Consider the following 14,796-nt stretch of genomic DNA (forward strand, 5'->3'; position numbering starts at 1 on the left):
AAGAAGCCCCTTCAGTACCATGGAGAGCACCTGTCATATAAATTACTGGGATACCACATGATGTCAATAGCAACTCCTTTATTCAGCAACGTTTCATTCCATAAACTTCTATTATATGCCTATCCTTGACTTTGTGGTTAAACAATTTGTAACACATAACTAACAGTCTAATGGAGAATACAGATAACTCTCTGTAATGCACTTACTAGGTTCAATAGCAGAACTATTCTCTGAGCATTATGAGACCATGGAGATGTTCCTAATGTTAACCTTGGATACAGGAAGGAGTTGTACAGGAGAATTTCATGGAGGAGACGATTTATGATCTTGTATGTGTATTAAGTGATGAGTAAGAGTTTAGCCAAGTCAGAAGAAGAAAGGGTACTTAGGCCAGGGGTCAGCAAACTTTTTCTGTAAGTGGCCAGATAGTAAATAGTTTAGGCTTTTCAGGTCATAATGGTAGGTCTCTATTGCATATTTTTATTTTTGTTTTACAACTTTTCAAAATATAAAAGCTCATTCTTAGCTCAGTAGTAATACAACCACAGGCTATGGCCCAGATTTGACCCATGAGGCATAGTTTGCTGACCTCTGGTGTAGGCAGAGAGAACAAGTGCAAAACCAGAGGTGTGTATACATAGCTGTATATAGTTTTGTCATGATGGAATGTGAAGTTTGAATAAGGGTCATGATAAATGAGTCCAGAGAGATAGATGACAGAATGTCATGTTGCAGAACTTCGGCCTACTTCTGTAAATATGGATTGCCATTGAAGGATTTAAATCGGTGGAATGATGAAATCAGATTTGCATTTTAGAAAGGTATATATACTGAGAATGAGCCTGAGGAAGCAAAACTGAACTCGAAAGAGACAAAAATTAGGGAATTGTTGGTACTGGTCAAAAAAGAGATAATGAAAGCCTGAAGTAAGGCATAGGAGGAAGGATAGGCAAGAGGGGGCATATTGAAATGTTTTTGAAGTGACATCAGAAGGACTTCCTTATTGATTGACTGGGGTGGGGACAGAGGTTGGTAATAATTCTAAGACCAGTAATAATTCTAAGACTAGATAGATGGTGTTCCTTAACTGAGATAATAAATATTATGCTACCTCATTAATGTTCCTCCTTTAGCAGGAACTCTGATCGTGAAAAGGATCTCTGCCATTTATTAAAGATTTATACCATCTGGAGTCAGAAAATAGAGGCCCATTATCTGTTCTGATGTGACTCCTTGGGAAATCTGTTAGGAAGGGTATACAGAGCCTTTGCTCCTTTCCATCAAATAGATTGACTGCTATAAGCAATTTGTTTCCTTTGGCAGAATCCCCACTCAGGGTAAGGGATAAAGAACTCAATGTTCATGGACATAGTCCTAAAAGTCATGTTTGTTTAAGGCTATCAGTTATTTTGGCTATTTTTAGATTAAAAAAACCCCAGAATTTTATATAGACTTTGAACTTGACCTCTGTAGTAGACCTATACCATTTATAATTATCCAACATTTTTATAAAGTTTCCCACATTGTGAACACCACCATTCCAAAATAGAACTCCTGCACTTCCTTTCTAGAGGTGAAGGTGTATAACGTAGTTTCCTCCTACTATCCAGACCCACCGTCATGAAATTTGGATATAAAAGAGTGCATATGAGCTAGGGACTGAGCATGGGGAAATCCATATTCAATCACATGCAGTCATGAAAAGTTCTTATATATTTTTTGGTATAGTTGAGTTGAATGTTCTGTTATTTTAGTCCAAATATGGTTGATGTCAAGGAATGGGCAGTGGCAACTGTTGTGTTATGTTGGACCGGTCCTATGGGCATCACTCCTTGCTGTACAGCATCCAAGTTTATTTTTCTGTATCTCCCAGAGAAGCTACCTAATATCACTCAAAATTCCTTTAATTAGGTAAATTGTATTCTGTGGTTTGCAACTGAGAGTAGGGCTTCGATGACATTATATTTTATATAAAATTTCATGGGATAGGGACAATTTGAGGCAAATCCCTAAAAAGGCTTCTTGGAGGAATAATGAAACAAAACAGAAAGGTTGAGACACACTGTCATAGACTAAATTGGAAACAGGATCAACTCACAGATATTACCATGACAGTATGAGCTATGATGGTCACAAGAGGGGAAAAGGGAGGAGGATTCACTGTTCCTTTAAGATGTTGGGCATTTAAAGCCAGAAGACTGGGTTATTCACTTAAACACTGATAAAATATTTGATAAAGCACTTTGACCTGGAGCTATTTCTATATGCCACCAGTCTCTAGTTATTTAGAGATAGCTTTACTAGAGATAATTCTTTTAGATCAGCCAATCTGGAGGTACAGTTAAGATAATCAGATCCTGTTTTTCATATAGAAGCTTTCTCGGATTAGCCAAGGGTTGTCATGCCCCTTGTTTATATTTGACCTGGGCTTCATGCTTAGTCTGGGTGATCAGTCTGCAGATCACTTATTTATTTAAAGGGGAATTTTCTGTGAATGTGGTAGAAACAGAGAAGGACTGGGATATGTTCTTAAATCTGCAAAAAAAATTTTAACCTTTAATGAGCACTCCCATAGTCAGTTTATAGACACTTTAGCATTTAATTCTCACAGAATGAATTATTACTTAACCATTTACATGGTTCTATTAAGTGTATCTTATTATTATCTACATAAATAATGATGATAAGACTTAGGGAGTTTAAGTTACCTTGCTCAAGATCGCACCACTAATAAGTGACAGGGCTGGGTCTCAAGTGGTCCCTGTAGAGACTAGTGACTTTGGACAACTTATTTAACCTCTTCAAGCCTTAGTTTCCTCATCTACAAAATGGGAATAATAATAATACTTCTTAGGATTTTTAATGAATAAGTGAGTTAATCTTTCCAAAATATCAGAACTTTACCTGCATCGTTAAATACTCAGAAAATGTTAGGTGTTATTTTTCTGTCCAGAGTCTTCCCCTTCTTCTCCTCCACCTTTTACAAACTAGGATAAGCAGAGTTTTGAACCAGGGTGCTGGAGAGTAATTCTGGTATTGCATTAAACTACCTAATGAAATTAGCTGAGCAATTCTTTGGCAGTGAGGAAAGAGGAGGAGAGAGAGGTTTGAGAATCCTGTAGGTGGCTTATAGGGCTTGAAGTTATAGTCTGTAACAGTCTATAGTTTTGTTTTTTCTTAATTTTTTCTTATCTATTTATTCATTTGTTTGTTATAGTAAGGGCACTTAACATAAGATCTACTCTCAACAGTTTTTTTTTAATATTTACTTATTTTGAGAGAGAGAGGGAGAGAGAGCACAAGCAGGAGGAGGGGCAGAAAGAAAGGAGAGGAGAATCCCAAGCAGGCTCCGTGCTCTCAGATGGAGCTTGATATGGGACTTGGTCTCACCAACTGTGAGATCATGACCTGAGCCGAAATCAAGAGTCGGCTGCTCAGCAGAGTGAACAACCCAGGTGCCTCAGTTCTCAACAAATTTTTATATGCACAATATTGCTAACTATAACACAATGTTGTATAGCAGAACTCTACAACTTATTCATCTTGCAAAACTGAAACTTTATATCTGTTGAACAGCAACTCCTACAACTTAACAGTATAAAAACAAATACCTGATTAAAAAATGGACAAAGAACTTAGACATTTCTCCAAAGATGTACCAATAGCCAGTAGGTATATGAAAAGATGGTCAACATCACTAATCATAAGAGAAATCCAAATAAAAAATACAGTGAGATATCATCTCACAATTGTTGGGATGGCTATTATAAAAAAAGGTGTGTTGGCAAGGATGTGGGTAAATGGCAACTCCTATGCAGTATCGGTAGGAATACAGAAAGGTATAGACACTATGGAAAACAATGAAGATTCCTCAAAAAATTAAAAATGGAAATAACATATGATCCAGCAATTCCACTTAGGGGTAGATATCCAGAAGAATTGAAATCAGAATCTTGAAGAAATATCTGTACTTTCATGTCCACTACAGCACTGTTCACAATAGCCAAGGTATGGAAACAACCTAAATGCCCATCAATGGATGAATGGGTAAAGAAAATGTAGTATATACTTACTATGGAGTATTATTCAGCCTTTAAAAAGAAGGAAATCCTGCCATATGTGACAACATAGATGAACCTAACCAAGTGAAATAAACCAGTTACCGAAGGACAAACCCTGCATGATTCTGTTTATATGGGGTATCTAAAATAGTCAAATTCATAGAAGCAGAGGATAGAATGAATGTTGGTTGCCAGGGGCTGGAGGTGAAGGGAAAATGGAGAGTTGCTCTTCAATGGGTATAATGTTTCAGTTATGCAAGATGTCTTGTTTTTTAATGTTTATTTCTGAGACAGAGAGACAGAGCATGAGCAGGGGAGGGGCAGAGAGACAGGGAGACAGAATCGGAAGCAGGCTCCAGGCTCCGAGCTGTCAGCACAGAGCCCTACACGGGGCTTGAACTCACAGACTGTGAGATCATGACCTGAGCCGAAGTTGGACGCTTACCCGACTGAGCCACCCAGGCGCTCCAGATGTTTTGTTTTTTAAAGAAAGCCTTGCTGAGGCTCTTTTCAGCCTCCTTCATTGACTGAGGTTTATGTCTTTAAAGCCTCTTCCTTTCTGGATTTTTCTGGCCTGCAAATGTGTTAAATCTGACTTCTAGCCTGGAAGTTGTACTATGAATCCTACACACACCAGGACAATTCAGCGAAGCAGGCACCAGAGTGTGAGGCAAAATACAGTTCTGGACAGGTAGCCAGTGTGGTGCAGTTAGCTTGGAAAAGCTAGGGGCAGACAATATGTAGTGATTAACTGCCACCAAGCAACTGTTAATGAGGGGGTGGGGTTGTATGCAGTGTTAGGAGGAAAGGTAGCAGAGGTATACTGTGAACCAGTGGATGGATCAGAGAACTTCGGTTAATGCCAACTTTTACATAGCTCGTTGGAAAGGTTGCTACTCTGTCAAATGCAGTGGCCACATAGACCTAAGTATAACTGCATGGCTTTGCCCTTTAGGCGAGCACTTTTGACCTAAAGATGTCTCACATCATATTCAACTCAGAGATGTGTCTACCAAGAGGACAAAGAGTATCCAGTAACTATCTGATGAGAAATTAAGGTGTTTTGGGGGTGCCTGCATGGCTCAGTCGATTAAGTGTCCAGCTTTAGCTCAGATCATGATCTCACATTTCATGAGTTCTAGCCCTGCGTTGGGCTCAGTGCTGACAGCTCAGAGCCTAAAGCCTGCTTCAGATTCAGTGTCTGTCTCTTTGCCCCTCCCCTGCTCGTTCTCTCTCTCTCTCTCTCTCCCTCTCTTTCTCTCTCTCAAAAGTAAATAAATATTTAAAAAATTTTTTTAAAGAAATTAAGGTGTTTGGACAGGGGGTGGTGGAGGAGGAGGACCTAAGTTTGTACTTAGAGGAGGGAGTCCTCTTCCTGCTTACTCTCAGGTGGTTTGCTCTCCATCACTGGATTTGGACAGGATTTCTTTTGGATCAGGACAGGAGTCTGCCCCAGAAGTGAGGTACTCCCACTTAAGGATATAGGTAGGGAAGAAGCCAGTGCACAGTGTGAGATAAAAGATGTTTTCACTCTTATGTGGATCCTGAGAAACTTAACAGAAGACCATGGGGGAGGGGAAGGAAAAAAAAGTTAGAGAGGGAGGGAGCCAAACCATAAGAGACTCTTAAAAACTGAGAATAAACTGAGGGTTGATGGGGGGTGGGAGGGAGAGGAGGGTGGGTGATGGGCATTGAGGAGGGCACCTGTTGGGATGAGCACTGGGTGTTGTATGGAAACCAATTTGACAATAAATTTATAATAAAAAATAAAAATAAAAAAAGATGTGTTCAAGTGTCATTTACTAGTTCTGTTATCCTTACAAATCACTTAAGATCACTGGTTCTTGATAATTCTGTCTCTAAAATGGGAATGATAATATTTAGCATATATAGTGCTAACTATGTGCTGTGCACTCATTTAATCTTCACAGCCACCCTATTATTACCATCTCTATTTTCCTGGAGAGGAAATTGAGGAACAGAGTTTTTGAGTACCCTGCCCCAATTCCATAGCTCCTTGGTAGTGGAGCAAGGATCTGAACCCAGGCAGACTGCCTCCAGGGTCTGTGCTGTCAACCTTTCCTGTCTACTGCCCCTCCAATAGTAGTAAGGTAATAATATGGATAAAACACTGGGCACAGAGAAGGCATTTGCTAAATGGTAGTGCTGGGAGAGGAACAGAGAGGGAAGGCAGCAGCAGTAATTCTCATTTTTTTTGTAATTGCAATGAGTGAGGAAAGAATCAGGTTGACATGGAATAAGATCTTTTTATACAGCTGACAAAAGATGTGTAAATAGCATGAATCCTCATACATTTCTGACTTACACTGATAGGTGTACAATTTCAGAATGATTTTAAAGGTTTTAGTGCTTTTTGCCTCTAGATTTAAATATGAGACCAGATGCCTTTAAATCAATATTTTAAAAATTAAACATACCCAGTGTATATGTGTGAGCATGTGTGCACAGACTATTCATTATCTAGAAGCGCTATTTAAGAGCTATTCTTTTCATATCCATTTTCATCAGACTGGTGCTTCACAGATAAGGTGCAATAAGGATGTTTCCAGAAAGTTCTGTGATTACTTTTTACCATGTAAATTATATTACCATATAATATCGTGTTTGGCTTTGTTGAAATATTTGAGTACATTGACCTAGCAAAGAAAGCAAATAATAGACAAGTCAAATTCTGTAAGTAAACAGTTACTTGCATTTAAATCAAATGAAAAGATTTAAAAAATGACTAAAAGGAACTCTATAATTCATTTTCTCTATTCACTTACAATATAACACTAACTCTCCAAACTAGATTTGCAGAAGGGTCTATTTTTTTTATTACATGATGGAAGACTTTAGATACCCCTTTTAAGAAAAGAGCAAATGATAAAAATAAAAGCAAATAGTAATCACCTTAAATATTTGTCTTATCTTCCACTTCTTATGTAGACATGTTAATAAATTACTAAAACTCCCTGATAAAACATTCTACCATATTTTCTGGAAGTGTTTGAAATGATAAAATAATATTTCTTTTAAGTTTTCATCATTTTATGTATAAAAGTTACATTTTCCACAAACAAAGATCTATAATATTAATGTACTTGCCCTTTCTTTGGAAATATCTCATCCACAGATATCTCAGTTCTGGAAAACCATGAAAAATAAACCAGGATATGTTTCTACCCACTTTAGCACTAACCATGGCAAATTACAAACTAAACAGATTTGAGTGATCCACATCTTTAATCTATAAAATACAGAATAAACCCAAAAAGAATGTGTCATTTTCCTACTACATTGGTTATTTGGGGGTAATAAAGTCTTCAGTGTGTTTCCTGGAAGTGAATAGCCTACATTTTTATGAGAATCTGTACATTTTATTTTAGAGATGGGGAGATTATAGAAATTTTAGTTACAGTTCTGAAGATCCAAGGTGTGCACATTAAAAGCATAGAAAAGTATTCCTGTGGGAAAATGGAGTTCATACAAGGTTTAGTCACAAACTTAAAATAACTGAAGACTTGTCAAGGAAAATGACATCCCAGAAGGCAAAGTAATGTGTATCACTGTCTTAAAAGGAATCGTGGAAGCAACTTTAGAACAATTAAAGACACCGTGAGCCTAATCTTGCAGAAGTATAATGTGGATAAAGGAAGCTGTGATACAGATTTGTATCCTTCAACCACAACTTCAATTAAGACAAATATTAAGATATTTTTAAACTATATATTCAGTGGTGTGAATGACTTAATGAATTTAAAACACCCATACTATGTCAAAGAGTTATATTGACTGTTTCTTAATATAGAAATTACAGCTAGATTGGAAATATTCTATATTGTTCAAGTGTATATACACAGTATTCAAAAGGAAAATGTGTTCATAACATGGATGCTTTAAAATTTTTCTAGACAAGTTACCCATCTTGTAGAACTTCAGAGTTTGAAATTATGCTTTACTTTCTTTGCCCAAAGATAGATTAGGAGAGCCATACTTCTTGAAGTGCTGATTTTCTCTCATAGTCCATAGTATACTTGGAAAAGTACAGCTTTTTATCTCTGAGGAAGAAGTTCCCCATGAACATTTTTTGGATAAGAATTTGCACATAACCACAACAATGAACATAAAATCTTTAGTATTGCTACAGTACACACATACACATTTAATAAGTATATATCTCCCTGAGATACATGTAATTAATTTCTATTATAGATCCTGTTTTTCCTTTTTCAAGTCATATTAAAAACTCAGTATGTATCCCATTATCCAGCATGCAGCAGGGAAAGCACCATCGTAAATTTAAATTCATTATCAAATTCAAATTATAGTTATCCCAAGAATAGGTTCCCAAATCACATACATTAATTAGATGGCATATGTCTTTCATGACACAAGCCATTAAGAAGATCACTGTGGCGGATGCAGTAAATTGTGTTTCATAGATCCCTGGAAGCTGAGTCTGACTGCTCATTCTCCTGGTTCTCATTTTATATTTACACCGCTGCTCATTGTGTCTGCCTTTGTGAGATGTCCTCCCATCTTTCTTCTGGTTATTTAGATTGTACTCAGAGAGCCATGGAACTGGAGGGGTTCTCAGTGATCATGGACCAGCAGTTTACAGATGTCAGAACTGAAGCTTGAGAATGGGTTCCCTGACAAGGTCATGCAGCAGTGCATGGCAGAGTGAGGGGATAGTCTCTTGGTTATTCCCTGCTGCCTCGTGTAAATAAAAACAGATACGGTAAATCTTGGCTTTTCTCTCAAGACTCAGCTCCAGCCTCCCTCTTTAATATCTGACTGGATAGCAGGGGCACTGGTTTGGATTCAGGCTATCCTATCCACTTTCTCTTTGAGCACGAGCAAGTTCCTTTATCTCCATTGTCTCAGGGTCCTAATAGGTAAAGAGAAGATAACAGCACCTACTTCATAGGGTTGAAGAGCCTCAAATAAGTTCATATTCACGAAACACAAAAGCAGCAGGCCATAGTAAGTGCTTAATAAGAATTATTATAATCATTATTATAATTGTCTTTATTAATCACTCTTCTCCTATTTTGTAATTTTCACAAATACCACTCATTCAGCACTTATTTTCCAGATGTTTTATTTACAATGTCAGTTTGCTCCAGTTTTCTTTTTCCAGCTCTAGTCATTTCAAGATAGGGATTATGTCCTACATGTTTTCTATGTACCTCCACAGAGCCTAACAGAGTGTTTAATCCAAAACAGATATACTGTATACTGTATACTGTAAATACTATTTTTTTCTGCTGGTTGATATTAAGATGTTTTCTAATCGTTGTAACTCTGCCAACCCTTACATATTTTCAAAGAAAATGCCAATTAAAATGTGGTAACCCAAATGTCCATCCACAGATGAATGGGTAAAGAAGATGTGGTGTGTGTGTGTGTGTACATATACACACACACACTCACACACACACACACACAAAGTAGAATGTTAGCCATAAAAGAAAGGAGATCTTGCCATTTGCAACAACATAGGTGGACTTAGAGGTTATAATGCTAAGTGAAATAAGTCTGACAGAGAAAGACAAATAACATATGGTTCCACTCTTATGTGGAATTTAAGAAACAAAACAAATGGATAAACAAAGAGAAAAAGAGATAAAAAACATAGACTCTTACATACAAAAGACAAACCGATGGTTGCCAGAGGGGAGGTGGAGGGGGGTAGGTGAAACATAAAAGGGGATTAAAAGTATACTTACGATGAGCATGGAGTAATGTACAGAATTATTGAATCATTATATTGTACACCTGAAACTAACATTGTGTGTTAATTATACTTCAATTAAAAAGTAAAACTAAATAAAATATGGTAACAGTATAATATGCTAGTGCTCTTTGTTAAAAAAGTAAAGAGCACAGCACACTCATAGTATGTGAAGATACATAAAAAGGCCCCAGAATACATGTTTGGGTGGTTCTAACAGTAGTGGGTGAAGGATGGGATATTTTGCTTTACTCTCAGGGCCATTGTGCCAGTCACTGCTGGATACTTCCAAACTGTATATTGGTACCGTGTCCATATTATTCTAAGCCCTGATCAGGCCTGGACAACATTTTACTAAGACACATTTTCAACATTTTCTTGGCTACACATTGGAATTGCTTGGTGAGCTTCTGAAACTCCTAAAACCCAGGCTTTATCCCAAACCAGTTGACTCAGAATCTCTAGGAACCAGAATTTATTCCATCACTTCAGATGGTGCCACTGTGCAGCCATGTTGGGGAACTGCTGTGCCAGACTGTTGGATTGCTAGAATGTTGTTCTGTGGCGTATTTACTCAGAGCAGGGGACGATGTAACAACAGCAATATAGCTACTTTTACAAGTTGTCATGTAGTAATATGCAGTCTAGGCATTGACTCACTTTCTAGGAGGGGTTTTGAAGAATGGGGAGATTTTGAATATGAATCCTGTTACCAAGGCTGTGAAACCCTGAGACCTTATTTTGTTTGATTCATTTCCCTTCCCACATGATTGTGGCTGGAACTTTTGTTTTCCTTTTTGGTCAGGCTGACTCCTGCAGCTGTGTCATTTTCCACACACACAGAATTTCTGCTTTATGCCCAACCAGAGTGGAGTGGCAGTTCCTGAGTCATGGCCGCTGAGTCTCCTGTGGCACTCTGTGATTTCCCTGGGAAGTCTCTTATCCTCCCTAACCTTGTGGTTTCTGACTTGATGAATTTTGCCTCAAGAAGTAGCTTGAAAAAATAAAAACTTGAATGTGAAAAAGGGCATCACTGGAATATGTCAAAATATATAGACCTGTTTTTCTGTTGCTTTGTCCAATATGACCTATACTTCTATTCTAGAAGATTCTTTTTCACTAGGTAATATAACATACGAGATATAATTTCTGTTGTTTTTTAATTTTTTAAGTTAAGTCATTCTTGTATTTATTGAGAAAAATATTTATTGAATATCTGTGATGTATCATGCATTGTGATACTTGCTTGGAATATAAAAATTAAAAATGTAGTTCCCCACAGACTCCTTGGAAAGATGGTCAAGTGCTATGAGGAGGAATGTATGAACTATTAGGATGACATGTAGGAAGGACACCTTCCTACATGGGGCACTGTATTGGATGCTTCCATGCGTATTGGATCATTTAATTCCCACAATAACTTTATGGTGGAGGGGACATGGTATTTCCATTTTATAGGCAAGAAAACTGGGTCTCAGATAGAATAAGTCATTCACCTAAGTTCACATACCCAGGAAATGAATTTTTACTTAATTGCTCCTTCCTGGAAATGTTTTTATTCATATTTTTATTAATGAACTTTGTTTTTAGAGCACGTTTAGGTCACAGCAAAATTGAATGGAAAGTACAGGCATTTCCCATGTACCCCCACTCCCCCCCCAACTCTCTACTATTGGCTACATCCTGCACTACAGTGATATATTTGTTACAACAGATTAACCTATGCTGACACAGCATTACCACTCAAAGTCCTGTAGTTTACATTAGGATTCACTCTTAGTGTTGGACATTCTATGTGTTTTAGCAAATATATAATGACATGTATCCACTATTAAATGGAATAGTTTCACTGCCCTAAAAATCCTTTATGTTCCACCTGTTAATCTTTGCCTCCCTCCTAACCCCTGGAAACTAGTGATCTTTTTACTGTCTCCATAGTTTTGCCTTTGCCAGAGGGTCATATTGTTGGGATCATATAGTATGTAGCCTTTCCAGATCGGCTTCTTTCATTTAGCAGACTGCATTTACTTATACATGCCTTTTCATGGCTTGATAGCTCATCTCCTTTTAGCCCTGAATAATACTCTATTGTTTGGACGTACCACAATTTATTTTTCCATTCACTTATTGAAGGATATCTTGGTTGCTTTCAAGCTTTGACAATGATGAGTAAGACTGCTGTATACATCCATGTGCAGGTTTTTGTGTGGACAGAAATCTTTCATTTATTTGGGTAAATACCGTGGAGCATGATTGCTGGATCATATGGTAAGAGTATGTTTATTTTTGTAAGAAAATGCCAAAGTGTCTTCCAGAGTGGCTGTACCGTTTTGCATTCTCACCAGCAGTGAATAAGAGTTCCTGTTGTTCCACATCCTCACCAGCATTTGGTGTTGTCAGTGTTTTGCACTGTGGCCATGTAATAGTGAATTGGCATTTCGTTGTTGTTTTACTTTGCCATGCTGTCATAGCATAGAATGTTGAACATCTTTTCATGTATTTGCCATCTGTGTATCTTTTGGTGAGGTGTCTATTCGTGTCTTTTGCCTATTTTTAAAAAATTGAGTTTATTTTCTTATTATTGAGTTATTGGTTAATATTTTATATCTGAGGTAAACATAAAATAAATCATCTTATTAAAAAAAAAAAGCATCCCCTGATAGTTCCGCTGGGAGCTGACCTGGTGCTCACAGCTCAGTCATGGTACTCTCATGTGGAATGTAAGCAGTTTTACAGAATATCAATATAGGACAAGGCCACCTTGAAACTGATGGCTTGAGCCAAAACCCAGACCACTTTGTAATCATGTCTGAACACAGGCAAAATCAAGAACATGGTGCAAATCACAAAAATGACCATCTCTCTCTCTATGCTAACATGACTGTGCTGCTTTTTTATCAGTCACAACTTTGGCCTATGCCATTCCTCATATCTCCCAGATAAAAATTATTAAGATACTCAGTGATAAAATTGTCCCACTTTCTGATAACACCAAGTCCAGAAGCAAACCTACCTAACCCTGTAACCTCCCCAGCAAGATTAGGGAATCCCAGGATGCAGGACTTTCAGAACTAAAATCAGGAAATTCCCAGGACAGATAGATCACCCTACTCTCTTAAATAACTTAACACAAGTACAAATATTTTAACAAGCCTTTGCTAACATCCTCTTACTGAGGTACTTCCCAGTTTCCAAGAATATTTGGTCTCATTTGCTGTAAACGCTTCCAATAAATCCAACCTCGTCATATTATAGGTGTGGTCCTGGTGGTCTTTGGTCATGGACTAAGACCAGTCCATAAAATCAAAGCAAAGAAAATACAATAGCAATGAAATTAGTAGATTGCTCCTTAACAAAAATGGTTTAAATGATGAATATCCTTCTCACAACAAAATGTGGAAAGTTGCAAAGCTTACAGGAAAGTCAAACAGCATGATGAATCTTAACATGAAAGAAAAAGGTCCAGAAACTCTTGTTAGTGCCATGGTAAGAAAGACTTTGTTTTATTTGTTTTTATGACAGCTTCCCTTCCTTTCTGTCTCTCAGGAATCATGTCTGACCACCAGTTTGGTAACCAGTTTATGTGCAGCGTGGTGGCCTCTCATGTGAGTCATCTGCCCACAACCAATCTCAGCTTCGTCTGGATTGCCCCACCTGCTGGCACTGGCTGCGTGAATTTCATGTAAGTACACGAAGTGTCTGTGACTGTAGGGAAGGCAAATATACCTCTCATGGGATTACATATAGGGTAAGTATTTAAATGTAGTATTTCAACAAGGTTGACCTTAATTAAAGCCACTAATTTTGGTATCAAAAAGACTTCAAAACCATAAAAAAGGCAACTTTAGCAGTTTAATTTTGCATATTTCTTTATACTTTAAGAGTTCTAGATTGGATTTTAGCTGACAAAAATATGGGGCACTTGGATGGCTCAGTTGGTTAAGCATCCAACTTCAGCTCAGGTCATGATCTCATGGTTCGTGAGTTTGAGCCCTGTTATCGGTCTCTCTGCTGTCAGCACAGAGCCTGCTTCGAATCCATTGTTCCCTCCTCTCTCTCTGCCCCTACCTGGCTCATTCTCTTTCTCTCTGTCTGTCTCTCTAAATAGATAGATAGGTAGGTAGGTAGGTAGATAGATAGATAGATAGATAGATAGATAGATAGATAGATACACAAGAAGATAAAAGTATGTGAAAAAGTCAAGGCAGTAGGGAAACAAAGTATAAAAACAAGTACAAAAAAATGCCATGAGGCTCCATACATGTTTTGGAGGAAGATCACAAATTTAGCTTTCAGCTTTATGGTCATTAGTGCCAAGAGAGAAATGGGATCAGTTAGGTGAGGTGGTGGTGAGGAGTCAGGGAGTCTATAGAAACATAATGACTCTTTCATGTGCTTTCATTAAGAGGAAGCTGGGGAATGCAGTGAGCATTGTCCCAACAGCATCCTTAGATATTAATACTGCACAGTGGTTCAAATGCTATGACTTGTGACATCTCTCCGTATAAACTATATCCCTAGCCCTGGCCCAGAATCACCACTCCTTATATTTCATAGTCTTCTCTCTTTTTTTATGCCCTATATGTTTTTACTTCTTTTTTTTTTTTTTTTTTTCAACGTTTATTTTTGGGACAGAGAGAGACAGAGCATGAACGGGGGAGGGGCAGAGAGAGAGGGAGACACAGAATCGGAAACAGGCTCCAGGCTCTGAGCCATCAGCCCAGAGCCCGACGCGGGGCTCGAACTCACGGACCGCGAGATCGTGACCTGGCTGAAGTCGGACGCTTAACCGACTGCGCCACCCAGGCGCCCCTATATGTTTTTACTTCTAACGCATAATATACTTCATTTCTTTATTTATGTATGTTATTTATTGTCTGTCACTTCCTACTGAAATGGAAGTGCCTTGACAGCAAGAATTTTTTTTCTGTTTTGTTCACTGATTTGCCCCAACTGTCTAGAACAGTCACTGACACACAGTAAACACCCACAAAA

General features: G+C 37.9%; 1 protein-coding gene across 3 annotated transcripts in view; it reads left to right on the plus strand.

The window, feature by feature from the left end:
* RELN (reelin) overlaps positions 1-14,796 on the plus strand; it is a 531,804-nt gene that overhangs the window by 140,499 nt on the left and 376,509 nt on the right. For all 3 annotated transcript variants that reach the window (XM_045494541.1, XM_045494542.1, XM_045494543.1), the window contains exon 3: positions 13,348-13,483. In XM_045494541.1, coding sequence (XP_045350497.1) covers positions 13,348-13,483 — 136 coding nt within the window. The remainder of the gene's footprint in view (positions 1-13,347; positions 13,484-14,796) is intronic.

Source organism: Leopardus geoffroyi, chromosome A2 (assembly GCF_018350155.1).
Source record: "Leopardus geoffroyi isolate Oge1 chromosome A2, O.geoffroyi_Oge1_pat1.0, whole genome shotgun sequence".
In the NCBI taxonomy this organism is placed as follows: domain Eukaryota; kingdom Metazoa; phylum Chordata; class Mammalia; order Carnivora; family Felidae; genus Leopardus; species Leopardus geoffroyi.